The sequence below is a fragment of the Petaurus breviceps genome, unplaced genomic scaffold, assembly GCF_028583685.1.
Source record: "Petaurus breviceps papuanus isolate PSGF00001 unplaced genomic scaffold, PetGlider_PUasm1.0 90897, whole genome shotgun sequence".
Taxonomy (NCBI): Eukaryota; Metazoa; Chordata; class Mammalia; order Diprotodontia; family Petauridae; genus Petaurus; species Petaurus breviceps.
In genome coordinates, this window is record NW_027187374.1 from 7,512,056 (window position 1) to 7,536,712 (window position 24,657).

The 24,657-nt window shown below is 41.2% G+C and overlaps 1 protein-coding gene across 1 annotated transcript in view; it reads left to right on the forward strand.

Annotated features, from left to right (window-relative positions):
• Nucleotides 1-5,272: 5,272 nt before the first annotated feature.
• IFNGR2 (interferon gamma receptor 2) overlaps nt 5,273-24,657 on the forward strand; it is a 35,705-nt gene continuing 16,320 nt past the window's right edge. Inside the window, exons 1-3 of the mRNA XM_069074925.1 lie at nt 5,273-5,524; nt 15,231-15,363; nt 23,768-23,952. Coding sequence (XP_068931026.1) covers nt 5,416-5,524; nt 15,231-15,363; nt 23,768-23,952 — 427 coding nt within the window. The 5' untranslated portion in view covers nt 5,273-5,415. The remainder of the gene's footprint in view (nt 5,525-15,230; nt 15,364-23,767; nt 23,953-24,657) is intronic.

Sequence of the window (24,657 nt, forward strand, 5' to 3'; positions counted from 1 at the left end):
AAGCCTAATTTTCTATCAATAATTTTGGTATGTGATGAATTAGAAATGCAATTAATGTCACAATATCATTGTTCTATTATGGTATCTCTAAATTGTAAAATCTAAATTGTAAAGTCCTCTTATACTGTAAAAATTGAGTGACAAAAAGCAGTTTTCAATCTGAATTTTGTTGAAACTAAAAGATGGAGAAAAAGTTGTGTCAAACTAGCTGTTACTTTATCAGTTTTGCTAACCCTATGTTATAATGTTTATTTCATGTGAATTGGATTTTTTATGTTATAATATCTGATGGTTTAAAGCTCTTATATTTGGGATACAAACCAGTAGTAATAATACTGCTGATATTTACTGTGATAGCTGACTGTCCATTTAACCTTTTGGCTATTCTGGAAATATGCAGTGATTATAAGTTGATTGGTTGTATGGCATCAAAAAAAATTTTAGTTTAGTATAACTTCATGTGGAGTCTTAAGGTCATCAGATTGGTAATTCACTTGTTTTTATTTCAAAGTTCAGATTTAAGATGATATCATTACTGGTAAACATCTGTACTATCTATGCTGTATGAGAAGCAGTTTCTCTTAAAGTTTTGGAGTATTGTAATTTGGGAAAATCTTAAGCTTCCAAGTCTGTCTTTGTTTAAAAGGAAGTTTCAGTCAAGATTGTTTAAAATTGTAAGACTGTTAACTAAGTTATTGGGCTACTGTTTTAATGCTAAAACCTAAAACTGTGACAACTATTCTGACTAGTTCTGCCCATTCAGAACAGTCCTCCTGCTTATATGAGAATTGGCTAAACAGGGGCATAAAACTGCCAAATCCCCTGGAAACTCTCTGTTAATTAAGCAAGGTCATTGGGAAAGGAACAGTTTTAGTCATATAGTTTCTAAATGAACCGAACTTGTTAAAAAGGTACAAGGATTAAAAAGGATTTTATCAGTTGGCTTCTAGATTTCAAAAGGAAAGATGGTAAATGGAATTCCTTACAGTTGTGGGACCTGATAAATCTTTATTGCTTATGGCAGCTACAAGAGAATAGAAATAATTATAACTGGCTCTAAGCTGTGATTGTTGAGGCTTGTCGTTTAAGGTAAAAGGCATTTGGGACCATAACTAAATTTTATTTTGAGTTTGAATTTGGGTATAGTTATCTGCATTAAATCAGTATCTGAGAAAATGCCACAAGCTACTCAGAGCCTGTACTGTGGACAGGTGGAAGCCTGCATTTGGTAAAGGCTGGAGGGACAATCTTAGCCTCGGTCTGGGATGGGATCCCTCCTGGCTCAGTTTACCTATGGGGTTCCTTTGAAAAGGAATGTTCCCCACCTATTCCGGAGTTTAGAATTGAGGTGGAATGGATACTGCATGGTTGAATATTTGTAACTAACATGAATTTAAACAGAATCAAGGATGTTTTATCCTGTCATATTTGGAATGTCACAGGTCCCTATTTTTTCCTTCTATAGCAGGTTTCTATGATCAGAGCAAGGAGTCAGTAAAAGATGTGAGCTCTTTTGTGTTAGCCTACTGGAAAATCTAATATTATTTTCATCTAGGATTAGAACATGTGCAGAAAGTTATGCAAACTGCTTAAGATCATTTTAAAAGTTTTATGAATCCTGAACTGTTTTAAAAGAAGGGAAAATGCTTTTAGAAGAAATTTTAAATCTCTAGTGGGATTTTAAAAGGCCTACTATATCTTGTCTATGGGAAAATATAAAGGACAATGAAATAGTCTGAGTAATGGGTTATACTAGCCCATACTCACCCCACTTCTGGTCAATTTTATCTTACTCCTTTTTGGCCCTTGTTTGTTTAATCCTTTTGCTAGATTTGTGTCTTTTAGGCTCAGCACCCTTCACTTGCAGGTGACTCTTCTGCCGGAAACATTGTCATGCAATCTAACTAACCCATGGGGCCTCCATGTCCGAGGCCTACTACAAACAAAACCGGGGCCCCATTTGTGCTCCCCAAGGATATTCCTTTCTTTGTGGGATGGGTGGGCCAGAGGGTGTGAATTCTGGGGATGAGGTATGTGCTCCCTGGGATTTCTTGTACCCCCTCTGACTATTTATAACATCACTAAGCCCAGCACTTCTCCTTTAAAATGAGTTAAATGGGGTTTTTTGGGACAATGTTCTTCAATCATAGCCTTAGATTATCTACTGGCCTCTAGGTGGGGGTGTTTGTGTCCTAGCTAACAACTCCTGCTGCATGTATATCGATAATTATCGACAGGTAGAACTCCACACCAAAAATATACTGGAAAGGGCCAATTGGAATGGAAGAACTTCATGAAGCCCTTAGTGCACCAGGTTCCTTCTCTTCCTCATGGTGGTCCTGGCTTTTCCCTATACTGGCCCCTTTCCTGGTCCTTGTCTGCTTAACCTCCTTGCTAAGTTTGTCTCTTCTAGGCTCAGTTTCCATTTGCAGTTGGATTGCTCAGGCTGGATATCAACCGTTACCCGATGTCAATACCCCTCCTCACCCCTTGGATCTGGTGTCAGCCAAATTCCGGACATTGGCCACCAACCCCACCCCTTGAACAATGGGACCCTGAGAGGCAGGGACAGCTCTACATCCCTTCCCATCTGGAAGCAGTTCAAGATGAGACTGTCGCCCCTGCCCCAAATGAATTTGGGCCCCATCTGTTTAAGGGGGGAATGATGGGGTACCTGGGGTCTAGATCAATTTGTGAAACCAACTTGTAAAACCAGTCTGTGACTTTGTAACTGCACTTTGTTTTGTAAAGTTGTAACTGCAATTTGTCCTTTCCCACCCTTGAGCTCTGCCCCTTCTCCCTATCCCACACTCCACCTAGGCAACACCCTGTGACCCCTTTTGTTCTTACTTAATCTCTTCATTTCTTCTCAGGCCTGGCTCACACCCTCCTTTATCCTTGCCTTTTGTCTCCTTCAACCTGGCCCAAATCTTATCTAAACTATCTGTTCACAAGCTCTGACCTTTGTCTATGCACTGAGGCCCTCCCGGCTGGTCAGCCCTGACGATGGCAGCCCTACCCTTTAAAGGTAAAAGCACGTACCCCTCTCACTTGCAGGTCCCCTAAAGGACTCTTGCCTGCTTCTCATGGAAGCATAACAATAAACTTCTACAACTCTCACTCCAATTAAGCCTGAGACCTTGAATTCTTTCCAGACTATATTGCAGGTTTTCTGGTCTTAGATAAGATCAGAATTCCTGCTGAAGATCAGAATTCCTGCTGAACCTATTGGGATCCCGTCCCATCAACTCCATGTTTGCAATTTACATAATGGCTCTGAGCCTTGGTTTCTTCACCTGTAAAGTAGGCATAATAACTGTATTGCCTACTTCATAGACTTATATAGGGCTCAAATGCATAATACAAGGTGTCCCAAAAGCCTTAGTGCTTTAATAGCATGAAACAAAATGAACTGAGACTATGGGGACACCATATATACATACATACACACACACACATAGCCCTAAAAAAATGTCAGATTTGTGGATTGTCTTTTTGGTTAGAAAGAACAAGGGATATAAAACTGGGTACTAGTTCATTCAATTCAATTCAACAAAAATTTATTATGTTGGCAGCAAGATAGCTCAATGGAAAGAGGGCTAGGCCTGCAAGGAGTCCATAGTTCAAATTTAGCTTCTGTTAGACACTTACTAACTGTATAACTTTGGGCAAGTCACTTAACCTCAGTTTCCTCAACTGTAAAATGGGAATAATACTAATGATGGGGTTTAGGCTCTGGAAACCCCCTTCAATCTTCACACTTGAATGCCTGAAGCCATAAGCCTTTCATTATCACTAGGCCCAAATCTCTTACTCTTAACCTAGCCTAGCCCTCCATTGTCCAGCTACTTCCCACCCTTGATCCTATCAAAATATCTATACCAAATCTGTTACCCTTAAACTAGCCTAGCCCTCCATTGTCTGTCATCTCCAGGTAGCCTTCAGCTATTTCCCACCCTTAATCCCATTCCTGGGCCTTAGACTCTTCCTCAAGCCCCTACCCAAACCCCTCCTCTAGACCACCCCTAGATCCCTCCCACAGTCCTTCTGTATATAAGATCCATCTTGCCTCCATGAAGGGGCTGAGATTCAATCTAGCTCAGACTCAGAGTCTGTGTCAGATTGTTCTGGCCCACTTGTCCAGCACAAGTGGCACAAATACTTAGGCTCCTTAAGAATCTACCCATTATGGAGAATCTTTAATAAACTTTGTTTTACTTTGAGAAAAGTCTTGAGTTGAATTCATTGGGCAGGACCTGGTGTATTAATATTTTGGGGTCTCCAGTACCACTAAACCCTATACCTCAACACTAGCACCTACCTCCCAGGATTGTTGTGTGGACCAAATGAGATAATCTTTGCAAAGCACCCCTGACACACAGTCCATGTGAAGTTTGGGGTGGATTCTCTAAATTTGCATATATTGCATTTCTTTTGGCCTACTTCAAATATGCCTTGCGCATAGAGCTCTGCACCTTTCTGATGAGGGCATGCCATTCTGGGCAGGCCTGTGCCAGAATCTCCCATGTCACACAATCAGTTCCAAAGTTCTTAAAAGAAACCATGAGAGGGTCCTTGTGTGGCTTCTTCTGACCACCATGTGAGCGCTTGGCCTATGTGAGCCCTCCATAAAATAATCATTTAGTAAACTTAAATGGTAGCTTTATTAGATATTAGGTGCCTGACAACACCCTAGGGCAATGAGAGTTCAAAAATGAGAAAAATTATAATCTCTTGCTCTCAAGCACCTTCCTATACCTGAAACTCTAAAAGGAGTTAGAAGAGAGTGGTCTGAACAAATTCAAGGGCAGGGCATTTTCAGCAGAAAAGAATGAGGAAAAGCTTCAAGGAAGAAATAAAATTTGAACTTCCGTATTGGGTTGGGGCTAAGGCTGGGTCTCTCCTTGAGTTACTGTAATCTCAGCATAGCCAGAAGCAGCAGCTGGTATATTGCCCAGAGTAAAGAGGAGGGTTCCCTTTAACTTCACTTCCTTTCCCCTCCCTTATGCTGGGTTCCCCTTTTCTCCCAGGCTCTACGCGGAGGGGGAGGGGAAGGGGAAGGGGAAGGGGAAGGCAGCAGGGCTACACGCCAGCCGAGACCTTGACCCGGCAGCCCACGGCTGGGGAATCAGCTCCAGCCCGGGGATCCCCAAGGGGCGGAGCGTCCGGGAAGCGTCTGGCTTGGGAGGGAAGAGGGACGGAGGAGGGTGGCAGACTACTCCTTTCCCCATTCCCCCGCCCCCGTGGCTTTTCTGCTTTCTCCGAGTGGACTTTGTGGGCCTGGTACGGCCCCCTGCAGAGGGCGATGGCCAAGGCCACAGCGGCGAGGGCAGCTGTCGGAAGAGAGGACGGGAAGCCCGGGGACCTTTGAGCTGGAGCCCAGGCCCTGGGCCAGCCGAGCGGCTTTCTGGGGCCATGCAGCCTCGGGGCTGCCGGGCAGGCCGGGCCGCTGCGCGCCTGCTACACCTGCTACTCCGCATTTGCTGGTTCTGGTGCTGCTTGAGTATCTCACTTGCCCTTGCAGGTAAGGGAGGGCAGCGACTCGCCAGCCTGCTTCTACGGAAGAAGCAGTCCGGCTTAGGGAGGAGATTAGAATGGGGGGGGGAGGGCGGTAGAGAAATGGGGAGAGCTGTCGCTAAATAAATGTTTATTGATTGATGTGCGGCCTGACCTTTAGCTCCTGAGAATCGTCTCCCTTTTCCCATCACCTTTTTCCTTCTTATCTTTTTTCCTGGTTTGGATTTTGGAAAGACTGGGCAACACTCAGGGTGCCTCTTATTGGATGTTTGTTTCTTCCTTGGAGGAAGAAAGGGGGCAGAGCCTAACACGTTTCTCCTGCCAACTTCCCTTATCTACTGTTTCTAGACTCATTGCTGGAGTAGAGCTTTTCAAAGGATCAATTATATCCTCCCCTAGAGTTACATCTTTTTATGGGTGGAAAGAGCCCTACTGTGGAGTTAGGAGAAAGATCTGATTTTGTAATTCCAGTTATGCTGCCTGATTTAGTGTCACAGAGAAGCATATAGGATTATAATTTTAGAGCAGAAGGGAATTTAGAAGTCTTATAGTCCCTCATATTACAGATGAGGAAACTGAGACTCAGAAAAGTCAATTGGGCAGTGACTTGCCCAGGGTCACACAGCTAAAAAGTGTCTGAGGCAGTATTCAAACCTGGTCTTAACAGCTGCAAGTCCATCTTTCTATGCTGCCCTCTGTGCCATCTGTCAAATGTGGATGGTAAAATCGAACAGCAAGACAGGAAAAACAAAACAAAATAAAATTTCCTCAAAAAAAAGTGACTTTTCCAGAGTGTGGGTTTTTTTTTGTTTACTGTAAAATGAAGACTAATGTTGTAGTTGATGTTTAAACAACTAATGATTCTGCTAGGAATCATTGCAGAATGTCCCCTTTAATATCACATTATGTCAGAAAATGCTAATTCTTCTCAATTATGTCCTACAGCAACATATACCAGTTCCAATATTTAATAGGCATTAACCTCTCTGAACCCATTTCTTCAGCAGTAAAATGAGGATATTTGCACTACCTATTTCCTCTGTGATTGAGAGTACTTTGCAAACTTTAAAGTTCTATAAAACTGAGATTATTAATAGTGTAATATACAGAGGTTGTCTCATCTTAGTGAAGTTTTTAAGCTATTAAAGCTTGGGTAGCTAGGTGGCAGATCAAAACTGCACTGAGACTCTTGGGACACTGTTTAAGTAAACATTCTGATATGAATGAGGTGATGATATGTCTTGTAAGTGGAATTTCTTATTATGGTAGGTATTAACCAGTGCTTCCTTTTCTTTGCCTTTGTTTTATCTCTGGCATTATCTACCCCTTCCAATCATTCAATCAATCAATCAAACATTTATTAAGCACCTACTAAAGGGCCAGACACTGTACTAAGTAAGCATTGGAGGTACAGAAAGAAGAAAAAGACAGCCCCTGTTCTTAAGGAGCTTAATGGAAGAGATGTATAAATAAATATATACAAAGCAAGCTATATACAGTATAAATAGGAAATAATTAAAAGAGAAAAAGAACTAGAATTAAGAAAGATTAGGGAAGGCTTCCTATAGAAGGTAGGGAGAACAGTAGTCAGAGCAAAGGAGGGAAAGCATTCCAGGCATAGAGGACAGCCAGAGAAAATACCAGGAGCCAAGAAATGGCGCATCTTATTTGTGGAGCAGGTAGGAGGCCAGTGTCACTGGATCAGAGAGTAGGTGTCCGGGAATAAGGTGTAAGAAAAATGGAAAGGTAGGAGGGAGCTAGGTTATGAACTGCTTTGATTGCTGCACAGCATTTTGTATTTGATCCTGTAGGTGATAAGGAGTCACTGGAGTTTGAGTAGGTGAGTGATATGATCAAACCTGCACTTTAGGAGAATTACTTTAGTGCCTGAATGGAGGTGGATTGGAGTGGGGAAAGACTTGAAGCCGGGAGGTCCACCAGCAGGGAGTCCTCCTCTACTTTGAAGGCCTTCCTGTAGTTGTCTTGTCATTGAGGCATCACAGCTCTCCTTTGGTTGATTATTCCTTGCTCTCACCATCTAACAGGCCCACCTCCTTTTTCTACTGAGATATGGCTCTGATGATATCTTTTATGCTATTTCATTTACCCAGTCCTTGATTGGTAATGTGTTATGACTTACTTTTGAACACCATGTGCCTCTTGGAAAGACATGGGCAAGAACTGCACAGGATGAGAGGAATTCAGGATGTGGTGTCCATCTTTAGGGTACTCAGATAGATGACATCAGGACAGCTGAGTGGCACAGTGGAGTGTTGGGCCTGAAGTCAAGAAGACTCATCTTCTTGAGTTCAAATCTAGCCTCATACATTTAGTAGCTGTGTGAGCCTGGGCAAATTACTTAACCCAGTTTACTTCAATTCCTCATCTGTAAAATGAGCTGGAGAAGGAAATGGCAAACCGCTCTAGTATCTCTGCCAAGAAAACCCCAAATGAGGTCATGGAGAGCTAGACATGACTGAAATAGCTATACAACAATAGATGAGAGATCAGTGATCAAAGTATTCAAAATCCCTTATTCTGATAACATTTCTAGCTAGAAAATTGTAATCTGTGGAGTTAGAATTGACATTTGATCTTTTGAGGGGTTAGTTTGATAGATGAGCCTTCAGATTTTATTTAAGTAAAATGGAAAGAAGAAAATTCATTTCCTAATTTGATCCTACCTTTCAGAAAACCTAGGGTAAAAACAAGAAAAAACCATATAAATGTGGTGGAGAAAAGGCTCGGAGTCTAGCATTTGATAAAAAGTTTATCAATTGGGAAGCAGAGCGTATAGAGAAGCAGTTCCTGACCTCATTTCCAAAAAACTCCTCTAAACAGATCTAGAAAATGTGCTGGATTAAATCCTGATGGGGAAAGCCAGAAAGTTACAGTGAGTCATTGTCCAGCCTTGCTCTGATAGAGAGATTGAGGTAAGTCTGAGGTTCCTGAGGACCTATTGGGCTGAGAGTTTGCTGTACTATTGTGTTTTCAGCACAAAGGGAGAAGTTGAGAGGAGGGCTTGGATCCCTACTGGGCACCACCAGACCCATACTGAAGTACTGAGACTGTGACAAGTAATAACCGGCAACTTTGTCACCCAGTACTCAGTTCTGGGTCATAGATCCAGAGCAGACTGAGAAGGGAATGTGCACATAGAGATAGATGGTTTTCCCAGGTAGGGAGGCCCTGGTCAACACAGCAACATCTGTTGTATGGAACCTATGCAAAGAGTAGGGTTCTATTTCTAGCATATAGCCCAGCTGACAGAGTAATTAAGACCAAAATAATAATTCTGACACTTAGAATAAACAAAGCTTTTTAACCAGTTGATAGGAGCGGAGTACAACAGCAGCCTGCTCCTGCTTAGACCCAGAGATCAGGCCAGGGTGGGGAGCAATCAAACTCTGCCCTGGATTAGACTATTTTAGGAGCCCTGAAAGCTTGTGGGTCCTCAGCCTGTCACTATATCCTGGAAGAACATAACATTCAGTACCCAAAAAAAGCAGCACAAGAGCAACCTGGATTTTCTAGAAGTTTCAAAGAGCCCAACCTCAATTCCAATATCAGAAAGTAGGGTGGAAGAAAAAAAAAGAACTCTACTATAAAGAGATATAGTGGCAAGAAAGTTTAAGACACAAACCCGAAAGAAGAGAATGACTTCAAAATATCTAAAAGCAAAGCCTCAGAGAAAATGACAGCTTGGGCACCAAATCAGCAAGAATTCCTGGAAGAGAAAAAGCAAGACTTTTAAAATTATTTTTTAAATGTTTTAAATTAAAAATGAAATGAGAACATTTGAGGGGGAAAAAATTGAAAAAAAATGAGAACTTCGAAAGAAAGAATTGGAAAAGGGGATTAACAGCTTGGTACACAAGGTACAAAGCCTTTCCCAAGCAACAAAATTCCCTGAAAATTAGAATGGACTAAATAGAATTCAGTGACTCCATGAGGCAACAAGAAATATGAAAACAAAGTCAAAAGTCTGAAAAAAATAGAATAAAACTTAAGGTATCTCACAGCAAAAGAACTGATCAAGGAGGAAAAAAAATTAAGAATCATTAGCTCATGACCAAAAAAAGAGCCTAGACATCTCATTTCAAGAAATCTTAACAGAAAACTGCCTAAATCTCTTAGTATCAGAGGGCAAAGTGTGTTTCGGTTTAAACCCAGGGACATCAAAAAGTTCTTGAGGTAGGGGCTCTGCCTATCTAAAAACTGTTGGGGTTTCATGATATATTGTGGTGGAACTTTATCAAAGAATTCAGAGTCAGACCAGACTAGGTTGGTGCAGTGGGCCTGCTGTTTAGTGGGGTTAGAAGTTAGAATATTGGGGCTGGGGGCTGCCAGGTGGTTCAGCGAGTAAGAGCACCGGCTCCAGTGTTGGGATGACCTGAAGATCGAATCCCGGGCTCAGAAAGTGAGAGCTTTCAACCTTCCAGTCAAAGTGAATGGGACTCAGGAAAATATCCAGTGGTGCCTAGTCCCCTCTTTTCCATACTGGAGAGCTCAAAACTTCATCCCTAAGGCATCTGTTTTTCAGATCTATGCATTTTCCCAATTTATTTTAGTGCCAAATAGTAACCAGAATGAATTCAATTACCTGGATATATATTCCCAATGATATTGCACAGTTCTCTTTCTATGACCCAGGAAAAGGTTAAGTGCTAGTCCTATTCCAAAGTGCAGCCTTGAAACTGGCTTCTCTTTGATCAGTGAAGTGACTCCTTTTCTCATAGATAGATTTTAGGGGAGAAGTTTCCCCTTTTTCCATCTGTCTCTCTACCTCCAGAACTTGGCCAGAGTCCAAGGAAGTAGAAAGAGAGAGATTTTTTTGTTTTTTGCCAACAACCTTACTTTAAGAGATTATCAATCTTTCCAGCCCAGGTAATTTTGTTTTTTTTTTTTTCCTGGCTGGGTGCATTTTGAATCTTACAAGGTGGCAGACTCAGATTTTTACACAGATACAGAGCAGACAGATACAAACAGAAAGCACAGATAGTGTTAACTTTTCTTGGTCTTCCAGATTATATAAAGACCAAGTGCTGTTACTCAGTAGTCCCATTAGATGGGAGTTGGGACTTAATGCCAGAAAGCCTAAGGAAATCCCCCCATAGCCACATTCATCTCCAGTGGTGTTCCACTAAAGGATGAAGAATTGAGTTCATAAAGAACTCCCTGTGAAATTCCCAGGCAGAATGTCCTCTTTCTAGAGGGAATTTGCTAACCACAAGGGCCCAAGTGTGATAGTAATGGAATATAAAGATTCCCCTGTATTGGCTTGGTTTTCAAATTGATTGTGTTAAAACTCAGAGCTTGTTAATCCCACCTGTGGGATGGACTTGTTGATGTGAAAAGAAAGTCACGAACTGGGAGGAGCTGGTGACGTAGATTTGGAGAGACAAGAGAGAGGCAGAAGAACTTTTTGGAAGCAGCACCCTCATGGAGGCAGAGAGAGAGCCTGAGAGAATTGCTGGGGGCCACTTTGAATTGCCCTGGACTTTTGAGACCTGCCCCCTGAGCTGCCAAGGACTGAGGAGACATGGCTGTTTTGCTGGTACTTTGTCTGTCTGTTTTGATGTTGTTTTGCCAGATTTGTCCACTGGTGAAAGACAGTCCTTTTGTTGAAGAAATCCTGGAACCTGGTTGTTGGCTAAGAGCTCCTGAGACTGTCCTGCAGACAGAGAGTGAATACTGTCCACTGGTGAAGGGCAGTGCTGTTGTTGCAGGGGTCTGGGAACCTTTCTGTTGGTTCAGAAGCCCTGAAGAAGGATTTTCTTGTTGTATGTTTACAGAAATCCTGGGAGAGGGTTTTGCTAATGTTTTCAGGGGTTATAGGACTGTTCTGCAGACAGAGGATGAATCAATGAAGAGACTGGCAATGTATCCTGTGGCCTTGCTAAAAGGCTTAGCCTTTTTACCTGTCTCCCCAGGAACTAAGATTGCTGAGAACTTGCTTCCTGTCAAGATGAAGAAAAGACCTCCATTTGGGTATTAAGTGCTGTGCTTAAACTTGTAACTCTGGGGTAGATTCAATTGTGATCCAGGGGTGGGGAACTTTTGACCTTTTTGTGTTCTATGGTTGAACAAATGAATGTACTTTACTTAGATTTGGAAATTAATCTCCATTTGAGAAGAGGGGCTTTGTGGTGGACTAAATGAAGGTACAGCCTAGGGGTGGAGTAGTATTTAGAACAGGGACTTTGTAATTGATTGAATGAATGGAAGGTCCTGGGGTGGGGTAGTACTTGGAGATTATTTAATCACACTTAGTAAATGCTGTATTTTGAATGATGTCATGTTTTGATCTTCTCTGTTCTTGGTTTGTCACTGAATAAAATGGAGAGCAACTATGCTGGTATTTTGAACCTTGGGAAGTTGCCTTTCCTTGGCATTACATTACACCAAGAAATACACAGTCAAGCCTTCCTACATGCTTGAAGGACCTCCCAGCTAAGGGAAGAGAAAAAGATTAGCTTACGTTTGGATTAGAAGGAGTCCGAATCAGAGACTCTGCTCCACATGGAGGGGGAGGTCAAAGTCAGAGAGTCAGGCCCATGCAGGGATGCCAAAAAGCTATTGCATTTTAAACCCAAGGATGCCAAAAAGTTGTTGAGGTAGGAGCTCTGCCCACCTAAAAACTGTTGGGGTTTCATGATGTATTGTGGTGGAACCATCTCAAAGAATTCAGAGTCAGACCACCTCTAATCCAAGTGTAGGCATTTATTGAAATTGATGCCTCTCATGAAGCAAGCTAAATTCCAAGAGGAAGCAGCAACTTTAGAGAAAGCAAGATGGATTTTATAGGGTTAAGATGCAATTACATAACAGAAATTTACATAGAATAGAGGAATATAATTATATTAAAAAGGCAGGAGGAGTTTCTTAAGGGATTAGGTAATAGAGGAGGGGTGCCATCTATGGTTCAGTGGTTAAACATTCTGGTCATTCTGCCCTCCAACTGGCTAGCTATTGTGGTCCTGTCTGGTTAAGACAGATAGGTATTGTGGTCCTGTCTTGGGCTAGATGGATGATGTGATTGTGATTGAATACAAGAACACACCTGTTTCTGTGAGAATGGGTCTGGGGGCAGTAGAGGCAGTAGTTGGGTTCCCATCACATAGATACACCTGTTGTTTCTGTGGTAACTAAGAGTGCAGGGACATACCTGTTGTTCCAGTGAGGCATAGACAAAGAAGTTAGGACATTGGGGGGATGTAGAGGAGCTAGGTAGGTATAGTAGGCCTGCTGTTCAGTAGGGCCAAGCCTATAATGAATTTAGAATATTGGGGTTGGGGGCATCTTTATTAGGATTCCATCAAGTGGAAATAAAATCCACTGGTCATCGCCTGAAAGAAACTGCCACATGAAAATTTCCAGGAAAGTCATAATCAAAATCCAGAGTTTCCAGGTGTAATGCCAAGCAAAGGCAACTTCTCAAGGTTCAAAGTACCAGCATAGCTGCTCTCCATTTTATTCAGTGATAAATTAAGAACAGAGAAAATCAAAATGCAGCATTCACCAAGTGCAATTCAATAATTTTCAAGTACTACTCCACCCCTGGACATTACATTCATTTAGTCAATCAAAGTCCCTCTTCTATAATGGAGATTAGTTTCCAATCATGAACAAAACACATTCATTTGGTTAGTCACAGAGCAAAAAAGAGTCAAAAGTTTCCCACCCCTGGATCACAACTGAAAAGGCCATCTACTCCAGAGTTACAGCAAGCTTAAGCACAGCATTTAATACCCAAATGGAGGTCTTTTCTTCATCTTGACACAAGGCAAGTTCTCAGCAATCTTTGTTCCTGGGGAGACAAAGGTTAGCAAGGCCACAAGATACATTGCCAGTATCCTCATTAATTCATTCTTTGTCTCCAGAATAGTCCTAGGACCCCTGAAAACATTAGCAAAACACTCTTCCAGGATTTCTGTAAACATACAACCAGAAAATCCTTCTTCAGGGCTTCTGAACCAACAGCAAGGTTCCAAAACCTCTGCAACAACAGCACTGTCCTTCACCAGTGGACGCAATTCACTCTGTGTGCAGAACAGTCTCAGGACCCCTGAACCAACAGCAAGGTTCCAGGACCTCTGCAACAACAGCACTGTCCTTCACCAGTGGACGCAATTCATTCTCTGTCTACAGAACAGTCTCTGGACCCCTGAACCAGCAGTAAGCTTCTAGGACCTCTGCAACAACAGGACTGTCCTTCACCAGTGAACGAATCTGGCAAAACAACATCAAAACAGACAGACAAAGTACCAGCATAACAGCCATGTCTCCTCAGACCTTGGCAGCTCTAGGTGGTAGCTCTCAGTAGTCCTGGGCAGTTTGAACTGGCCCTCAGCAATCCTCTCTGTCTCTCTACCTCCAAGATGCTGCTTCCAAAAAAATTCTTCTGCCTTTCTTCCTCTGCTTGTGCCTCTCTAAATCCACATCACCAGCTCCTCCCAGTTCAGCCCTCTCTTCATGTCAACAAGTTCATCCCACAAGTGGGATTCAAAAGCTCTGGGTTTTAACACATTCAGTCTGAAAACCAAGCCAATACAGGGGGATCTTTAAATTCCATTACTATTACACTGGGTCAAATAAACATTATGTAGCCAGAAAGAAAGAATTCAAGTACTGAAGAACCACAATAAGGATCACAAAGGATTTAATAGCCTTTACTTTGAAGGAGCAGAGAACTTGGAATAAAATATTCTGTAAGGCAAAGGATATTGGGATATAGCCAAGAATAACTTATCCAGCAAAACTGAGTGTAATGTTACAATGGAAGAAATAGATTTTTCATAAAAGAGAGGACTTACCAGCATTCCTGAAGAAAATACCAGAGTTGTATTAGAGACTTTGCAGTTCAAACACAGGAGTGAAGAGAAACATAAAAAGGTAAACATGAATAAACAATGATAAAGGGTAAGCTGTTTACATTCAAATAGGGGGAGGTAATATATGTGTCTCTTCTAAACCCTAACATCAGAGTTCATAGAGCAAGACCAATTAAACAAGGCCTATGGTTAGTTCTGTTATGAAAGGGTAGGTCTGGTGGGGAGAAGTTACTCAGCAGAGGAGTATGATGGAGAAGTCAGGTGAAGTTCAGCCTGGTGGGAAATGATGGGCTGGCCGGCCTAGGTGCCCTCCTTATATAAAGTTTTAAGAAGGAGTTCAAATCAGAGAGAGGAGTCCTAGGGGCAGTGAAGGAAAGGTGATGCTCCCATGCATTCAGCTAATAACAGATACAATTCAAAACCAGTTTCTAGAGTCATATAATCTTGTAGTTAGAAAGAACCTCAGAATTTGAGTCCAATCCAGCATGAATCCCACCTTTGTTATGAAGTCCTTCTATCTCCCAGACTGCTGGTTGGGCATTTAGCTTTCTATAGGGAAAAAAATCTGTTTTCCAAAGCTGTACCTCTCACCATAGCCTATATCTCACATGAAATCTCATGTGAGAGAAACTAGATGATTTCTGGCAGCCTATTATTTCCAACTTGAAAAACCACTCAAAGCATACATCACCATTTGGACTCTATCTTAGAAACCTCATCTTAGTTTTCCACTGTCTGGCACTTCAGTAATGTTTGTTAATCAACTGATAGATTGCCAAAGACCATTCATTAAGAAAGCAATAGAATAGGTAATACTGTTTGGCACTGCTTTCATATAAGTTTTAGTAACTTGCCAATCATTTTTTTTCTTTTTTAAAGAATCACTTACCTACCTACCAGCTCCACAAAACCAGAGAATTCACCTCTATAATTTAGAGCAAGTTCTGAGCTGGGATCCTGTACCCATAAGCAGTCTTACAAGCCCAGTGCTGTACAGCGTGGAGTATAAATTGTAAGTATACTATCTGTGGGACAATTAGATGGCACAGTGAATAGAGCACCAGATCCATCTTCCTGAGTTCAAATGTAACCTCAGACACTTACTAGCTGTGTGACCCTGGGCAAGTCAGTTAATTCTGTTTGCCTCAATATCCTCATCTGTAAAATGAGCTGTAGAAAGAAAATAGCAAGCCACTCCAGTATCTTTTTTAAAAAATTTGTTTACTTTTAGTTTACAACATTCAGTTCCACCACTTTTTGAGTTCCACATTTTTCCCCCTCCTCTACACCTCCCTTTGCTCCTTCTCCTCTCCCTTTCCCCCTCATGGTGGTATGCAGTCTGATATAGGCTCTATATATAGTTTCACATTCAACATTAGTCAGGTTGTTAAGAAGAATTATAGCCAATGTAATGAACAACAAGGAAGGAGAAACAAAACAAAATGAAAAAAGAGAGAGAGCAAGTAGTTTGCTTCATTCTGCATTCAGACTCAATAATTCTCTCTCTGGATGTGGATAGCCTTTTCCATCATAAGTTCTTTGGAATTGTCTTATAACTTTGCATTGCTGAGAAGAGCCCAGTCTATCAAAGTTAGTCATCACAAGTTCAATGTGTCTGTAATTGTGTATGTTGTTCTCCAGGTTGTGCTCCCCTCACTCAGCATCAGTTTATATAAGTCTCTCCATGTTGTTATGAAGTCCATCTGCTCTTCATTTCTTATAGCACAATAGCATTCCATTATATTCATATACCACAACTTGTTTAGCCATTCCCCAGTTGATGGGCATCCCCTTAATTCCACTTCTTTCCAATTCCACCACAAAAAGAGTTGCTATAAATATTTTTCTACATACAGGTTCTTTTCCCATTTGTATGGTCTTTTTGGGATATAGACCTAGAAGTGATATTTCTGGGTCAAGAGGTATGTACATTTTTATAGCTCTTTGAGCATAGTTCCAAATTGCTCTCCAGAATGGTTGGATCAGATCACTACTGCACCAACAATGCATTAGTGTTCCAATTTTCTCACATCTTCTCCAGCATTTATCATTTTCCTGTTTTATTATATTAGCCAATCTGATAGGTGTGATGTGGTACCTCAGAGTTGTTTTGATTCGTATTTCTCTAATCAATAGTGATTTAGAGCATTTTTTCATATGATTATAGATACCTTTAATTTCTTCCCCACTCCAATATCTTTGCCAAGAAAAACCCCAAATGGTATCTTGAAGAGTCAAACACAACTGAAATAACTGAACAAAAATACTATCTACAATACTTTTTATTGGTTTCAATAGTGTTTTGGAGGATAGTTCTAAAACCTTAACACTATTAATCCTGGACCATGCTGCCTCTTCTCCTTTTTTTTTTTGTCCAAATGCTTTATTAACTTCTGATTTACATCATTCATTTCCACCAGATTTTGAGTTACAGATTTTCTCCCCGTTTTTCCCCTACCCACCACACAAAATAGCAGTTGCACAGGATATCCCCTCCTCCAATCTGCTCTCTCCCATACCCCTTTCGACTTTTCCAGTGGATCTCTATGCCCCAGTACCTGTATATCTTATTTCCCAATTACATATAAGATAGTATTAATAATAGCATATATATATATATATATATATATATATATGTATGTATATATATTCATTCCCTTCCTCCCTTGTCTCCCACCCTTACTGGGAAGATAAGCAGTTCAGTATATGTTGTACATGTGTGGCTAATACAAAACAATAACATAGTAGATATATTGTAAAAGACTGACTATATTTCCCACCCTCCTATCCCACCTCCCACTTGTTCTATTCTCTACTTTGATCCCATCCCTTTTCAAAAGTGGGTGCTCCCAACTTCCCTCCCCCCCAGCCTGCCCTCACTTCCATCATCCCCCCTGTCATCCCCTTCTCCCCCTACTCTCATGGAGGGTGAGATACCCTATTTCATGTGTATTTCATTCCCTCCCCGAGCCAAATTCAGTGAGAATAAGATTTTATATAAAGAATAAAGAACTGACCCATTCCCTTTTGCCTTCCTATTCTTCCCCTCCATTGTAACCATTTTCCCTTACCTCTTCTATATGAGATAGTTTACCCCATTCTGTCTCTCCCCATCTCCTCTCATTATATTCCTCTCTCACATCTTAATTTCACCTTTTAAGTATCATCCCTTCCTGTTAAATTGGTCCTGTGCCCTCTATCTATGTATACCTGTAAACATATATACACATTCACATATGTATTCATATGCCCATATATCCTCATATATAGACATATATATATATTTCTATTCCCTTCAACTACTGAGAAAAGTTTCTTAAGTTACAATTATTGTTTTTCCTTGCAGGAATGTTAATAGTTCAACTTTGATAAGTTCCTTATGATTTCTTTTCCCTGTTTACCTTCTCATGCTTCTCTTGCTTCTTGTATTTGAATGTCAAACTTTCTATTCAATTCTGGTTTTTTCAGCAAGAATGCTTGAAAGTCCTTTATTCCACTGAATGACCATATTTTCCCCTGAAACATGATACTCAGTTTTGCTGGGTAGGTGACTCTTGGTTTTAATCCCAGCTCCTTTGATCTCTGGAATATCCTATTCCAAGCCTTTCAATCCCTCAGTGTAGAAGCTGCCAGATCCTGGGTTATCCTGATTGTGTTTCCACAATATTCAAATTGTTTCTTCCTGGCTGTTTGTAATAGTCTCTCCCTTAATCTGGGAATTCCGGAACCTGGCTATAATATTCCTAGGAGTTTTCTTTTTGGGATCTTTTTCAGGAGGTGATTGGTGGATTCTTTCAATCTCTCTTTTGCCCTCTGGTTCTAAAACATCAGGGCAGTTTTCTTTGAGAACTTCCTGAAGGATGATTTCTAGGTTCTTACTTTGATCATGGCTTTCAGGAAGTCCAGTAATTTTTAAATTATCTCTCCTGGATCTATTTTCCAGGTCAGTGGTTTTTCCCATGAGATATTTCACATTGCCTTCTATTCTTTCATTTGTTTGCATCTGTTTAACAACATCTTGATTTCTCATAAAGTCATTAGCTTCCATTTGCTTCAGTCTAATTCTGAAGCAATGATTCTCCTCAGTGAGCTTTGGAGATTCTTTTTCCATCTCGCAAATTTGGCTTTTTAAGGCATTCTTCTCCTTGTTGCCTTTTTGAGCCTCTTTTGCCATTTGAGTTAGTCTGTTTTTTAAGGTGTTATTTTCCTCAGTCAGGCTGTTGACTCTCATTTCGTAATTTTCTTGCATTCTTCTCATTTCTCTTCCCAGTTTTTCCTCCACTTCTCTTATCTGCTTCTTAAGGTCCTCTATGGCCAGTAACCAGCTGGTATTTTCCTTAGAAGCTTTTGGTGCAGGAGTTCTGACTTCACTGTCTTCCTCCTGTTCCATGCTTTGCTCCTTTTTGTCCCCAGAATAGGAGTGTAATGTTGGAATCTTCTGTCTGCTTTGTTTCCTTTGCCTGGTCATGTCGCCCCTCAGTCACTTGACCCCTGGGCTTTTTGCCACGATAGGACTCTGCCACCAGACAGGGGAGCTTTAGTCCCAAACGCTGGGGTTTTCTCAGCTGCCGGAGGTATTAGATAGGTGCCCTCTCTGAGGTCTGCAATGCTCTGGCAAACTGGTCGCACACCCCAGGACCTCCATCCTAGACTGCAGTCCAGATCGAAGAAGGTTAAAGCAAGAGCGATTACCCCTCAGACTGGTGCTTGGTCCCCCTACACTCTGCAGGCTAGGAGCTGAAGCTGCCACGTGGCGCTGGCTGGCTGTGCCCACAGCAGTTTCACACCCCGGGGACAAAAGCCACGCACTCCCACTTACAGAGTCCCAAAGTCCAGACTTCACTGACCTCTCACTTTGTCCTTCACATCTATATGTTGACAAATCTGGAAACGGCCACAGCTGCTGCTGATTTGGGGTCACTCTGGCCTGCGGCTGGTCAGGCCGCTCTGGAGCTAAAACCTCGGGGTGGGGCTGGGCTCGGCTCCCAGAGCGCTGCGGTGGCAGATTCCTGCTGGCCTGCTGGGCTGTCCTCAGCAGGAGGTTAGCTTCTCTGTATCATTTTGTGGGTTCTGCAGCTCCAAAGTTTGTTTAGAGTCCCCTTTTACATGGATTGGGGAAGGTGGAAGCCGGAGCCCAGCGGAGGTCCTGCTTCTACTCCGCCATCTTCCAGGTCCATTGTTTTTGATAGTAGATTCCTTCTATTGTTTTATATTTGAAATATTTTTAAAAATATATGCCTTCTTTTTTGATGTTTGCACTTTGTTCTTTTGTTTCATGGTGTCTCCTGGAGTCATTGAGTTCTGTTTTCTGCATTTTGCTTTTGAAATTATTCTTGGTTGTGAGCCTTTATCTTTTGCCTTTTGGAATATCATATTCCTCAATTTTCTCAACTTTACAACAGTTATTGCTAAGTCTACTATTTCAGAATGATTTTCCAACTTCTTTTTTAAACTGTCCTTTCTTTTCCATTTTTGTCCCTCAAAAACTCTTTCATTTATTTATTTATCTCGTTTCATTTCCTATAACATTCTTGGATTTCTTATGGCTGAGCAATTTTTTTTTCTCCTGACGTCCTGTTTACACTTATTGTGGAATTACTGGTTTTTATTAGGGTTTATCCATTGGTTTTGTTTTGTTAATTCATAATACTTCTTCATTGTGTTTAATGTTTTTTATCTACTCATATTTCTAGGCTTAGTTCCTAGATTGGAATTTTGTGATAGAGTTAGGCTCCACAACTCACCCTCTTCCCAACTCCCCATCCTCTACTTCTTGATGGACCAGTTAGATCCTGTTTGGACCTGTACCCTCTGTAATTTGGTTGCCACTACCATCTTGGATAGAGTAATGGATCCAACTCCTTGCCTTAATACCTGGCTTTTATCACAGGCTCCTGGTGGCCATAGGTTGTCTGTCTCCTTCCATTTGGAAAATCCCTAATCACTTATAGGCCCCATCTTCTGCTGTGTCCCTGACAGGCCTCCAGTTGGATCGTGGAAATTTCAAGACTCTGGCAAGGCCCCTTGGCATGTGCCTGTGTCCTGTTTCCTGCTGTGGCTCCCAGTGCTCCCAGGAATGCACAGCTGGGACCTATCTTCCTGGCTGTGTTCTCCACTTCTATAGAGATCAACCAAGGCTGAGATCCCAGTGGCTTCAGGCCCCAAGACTTGTTTTCAAATTTTAACTGATGCTTACTACCTGTGTAGCCTTTGACATGTCACCTTTCTTGGGCCTTAGTTTCCTTATTTAGTAAAACAAAGGGATTGGACCAGATAGCCTCAGAGTTCCATTCCAGCTCAAGATCAGTGATCCTAATTAGGATACTCATTAATACTGACTTCAAGGATACCCCACTGGGTTATCCTTGTTCGGAATGCCCCCGTGCTTAAGGCTCATTTATTATATCTTCTGATGAAAACCTTCCCACTTTTGCAGACTTAAGGCCCATTTTCTAGAGCTCACGCTGGCTTCCTTAGGTGTGCCCCTCCCCCAGTACTCACAGGTTACAGCTGTTTTACCAGAGCTTATGCTGGGTGGTACAGTCAATAGAACAATGGGCCTGGAGTCAGAAAGACCAGAGTTCAAAATTCATCCTCAGACACTTATGTGTGGGATACGGAGACCCTAACCCAAATTGACTACTTGGAGACCTCTTAAAGTGAAGGTAGAAAGATTTATTAGAATCTCGCGAGAAGTGGGCGGTCCAGTCTCTGGGACAGCACCAAGAGAGAGGAGGCCGCCATATATAAGCTAAAGCTGGGTTAAATAAGCAAGGGTTATGAATATTAACATAATTATTATTCATGAGGCTCTAATCTTGTTACATAATACATTAGGTCCATTACATCAGTGTATTACAACCTCAGAATACTGGACCCCTCCTTTCAGTCTACCCTTGATACATTCTTATCTAGACTTGAGGGTCCCAAGGCTACTGTCTGTCCCTTAATTGGTCAAATCCACCTGCTGCTGCCAGCTCCTTCCATTCTTCATTATTTTTAGTATTATCTATGAGTTTTTGTCTGGGAACCAGGAACTGAGCTTTTCCAAGGTTACTGCCTGTTCTCCCTTATCAGTAGTCTTGTTCAGCAATTATTGCAGTTCTATAGAAATTTAACTCTTTCATGGTAAGCTGGGTGAGAAGGACTGACTAGAATAGAGCAACTATACAGAAAGATTTCTAAAGTTTCAAAGTCACATAATTTCTAATAAAAAAAATGAAAACTTAGACCTAAGACCTAAGGACTTACTTTAGCAGACAGTCTCTGAGAAACCACACTTTTACCTTTCCCATACACTTATTACCTATATAACTCACTTAACCTGTACAAGTCACTTAACCTCTGTCTTCCCTTTTTTTTCTCAGCTGTAAAATGGGGATAATAATAGCATTTACCTCCCAGGGTAGTTGTAAGGATGAAATGAGGTAATATTTTTAAAGTGCTTAGCACAGTGCCTTGCAAGTAGGAGCTACTTATTAAATGTGTGTTTCTTTTCTTTCTTCTTCCTTCTTTCCTTTCTTCCTCCCTTCTTTCCCTGACACAACCTCCAGTACCTTTCCTATTATACCAGACTGTCCCTGCTTCTTACAGTTGTTTCATTTAATTATTTAATCAGTATAAATTTTGCCACTTCCCTTCCTCTCAGAAACTGTTGAGGTGCTCATTCCATTCAGGCATTAAGATGAATGTGTTTCCCTTTAAACCTCCTTATTGGGCAGGATATAATTTTTAAAAATTGTTTATCAGCTTCCAACATTCTTATTTAAAGTTCTTTCTCTGGGGAAACAGAGATGATTGTTTTGAAGTCCCTGGAGTTTTTGCAGGAGTATTTGAGGCAGAGATTTTTCTCATGTGTTCAGTCAAAGGCTGTTTCACAGGTCTAATCTTATAAGTTCTTATGCAGGAGACCTGACTGGTAAGCCTACTCATTGTTTTTGTTTGTGGTTTGGGAGCCCTCTAACCCATGACTGTCAGTGACCACATTTCTAACACCTGTGCTTGTCAGTGTGGGGGTAGTGAGAGTGTTGATTAGCTTCCACACAAAGAAGGGTGTTGTACATTCTGTCAGTGTATTTGACCATCAGTTTTGAAGTGGTTTTATTTAGTTCAGCATCAGGAACTTTACATATTTAGGAATGTGCTTTTCAGTCAGGTACTTCCCTGAAGTGTCAGCTCTATGGTTACCTTTTTTTACCCCCTGACGTTCCCTTTCCCCCTAATATCACAGAACTCTCTGGCTTTACTTTCTCTACCAGAAGCAATAACACATGACCAAAACTGCTTGTCTTTGATACCATATCAAAGGCTCTTCTCTTGACTCATCCCATTGGGGCTCACTGTTCTCTGCATGTCTATGAGGATACTTCTAGGTATAAACTTACCTTCCTTTGCTATATGTAAGCTATACACTTGTCTCTGGTAGACACTGAATGGAAGCAAAGCTGGCAATCCAAGGATTTTATCTTTGAGAAGATATTTTGTCTTTGGCATGGTCTACATTTGCATTTCATTGTGTTCACTTACACATAGAGTGGATAGGAAGATAGGGGAAAGGAAGGGAAAGAAATAAACATTTATATAGTGTCTCCTGTATTCCAGGAAACATGCTTTTTACAAATATTTTCACATTTGATCTCACAACCACTCTGGGAGGTAGGTGCTATTATCATCCCCATTTTATAGTTGAGGAAACTAAGGCAGACAGTGGTTAAATGACCTACTGAGAGTCACACAACTAGTCAGCATCCAAGATGGGATTTGAACTTGAGTCTTCCTGACTCTAGGCCCAGCACACTATCCACTGTGGCACTAGGAAGGTAATAGGAAAGTGTTTCCAAAGCATGCCTATAAAAGGCCACAGTTCCATGAAATATAAATATAAATACACACATATTTTTTCCTTAGTACTGAAATTTGAATAGTTTAGCATATTTTCCCCCAGCAAAGTACCAATTCTTTAGATAATGTGTGAAACACAGAGTTAAAGAAGTCATCCTGAGAAGCATGAGAAGACATGTGAATTGGTTCAAAGTGATGTAAGCAAATTAGAAAAAAAAAAGTAGAGACTGTATAACAAGGTATAGTGAAAGAAGAGCAGCAGCAAAAGGGACCAAGCTTGACCCTAGGGAAATGCTTGCCTAGGGAAGTATGGGACAGAGTATATAATGTTGCACATGATGTGTTGGCCAGTTTTGCTAAACTTTTTTTCTCTTTTTAAAATATATGTTAGATATTCGACTCACTAGGCAGGGAAGTGGGGAAGGATATATTCAGAAATGAAGGTAGTATAAAAACAAAAAAAATTTAATAAAAATAAGATTTTTAAAAAAGAGAAATAATTTCTGAGAAAATTGTACTTTAGATAGTAATATAGAAGAAAAGCATTGATTTGAAAATGTTTTTTTCCCCCATAGCCTCAGTACCAATTGGGCTCAAGTGGATTGTGTTCATTGTACCAGAATTGCAGAACCAATTTGCAACTTCACAGCAGCTGAATGTTTTCCACCTTATTTCAATGTTTCTTTACGTATTAAAGCTGAACTAGGCAAGCTAGTTTCTGATTGGGCATTGGTTCCTTGGTTTCAGCATTTCCGAAACGGTAAGAACTTTTTAATATCTTTTTTTTCCCTCTTTATTTTGGCAACTAGAAGTGAAATATTATTTCTCAGGTTTCCAAGTTTTCCTTCCATTTTTCTATTTCTATATTATTTCTATTTTGTGTTTATTTCTATTTTTTGCAAGAGAGTAAATGTCCATCTCACAACCTATGCCAACTAAAAATACTATTACCAGAAGCAGAGCCAAGATGTCTGAGTAAAGGCAGGGTAAAGGCAGTAAAGGCACTCTACTGAGCTGTCCTCCAAACCCTTCCAAATATCTTTTAAAACTGACTCTAATTGAATTCTAAAGCAACAGAACCCACAAAAAGATAGGTGTGAAACAAATTTCCTGTCCAAGACAACTTGGAAAGTTGACAGGAGAGGTCCTCACCAGGGTAAGAGAGGAATGCAGTCCAGCATAGGCCATGCCAGTGTAAATTGGGCCCCAGCAAACCTGGAGCAGACCTTGGGGTAACTGAATCAGTAGCAGCAGTGCTGGTTTCCAGTGCTCTCAGCCCACAGACACCAAAGACAACTTGGAAGGTCTGTCACACCTGGGTGAGAGTGGAGTGCAGTCTAGCACAGGCCATGCCAGCATAGCCCTAGCCCCAAAAAACCAGAATCAGGGCTTGGGAATGACTCAACCTGCAGTGGCAGCAGCTACTTCTGTAGTTCACAGCCCATAGACAGGAACGGGGTAAAAC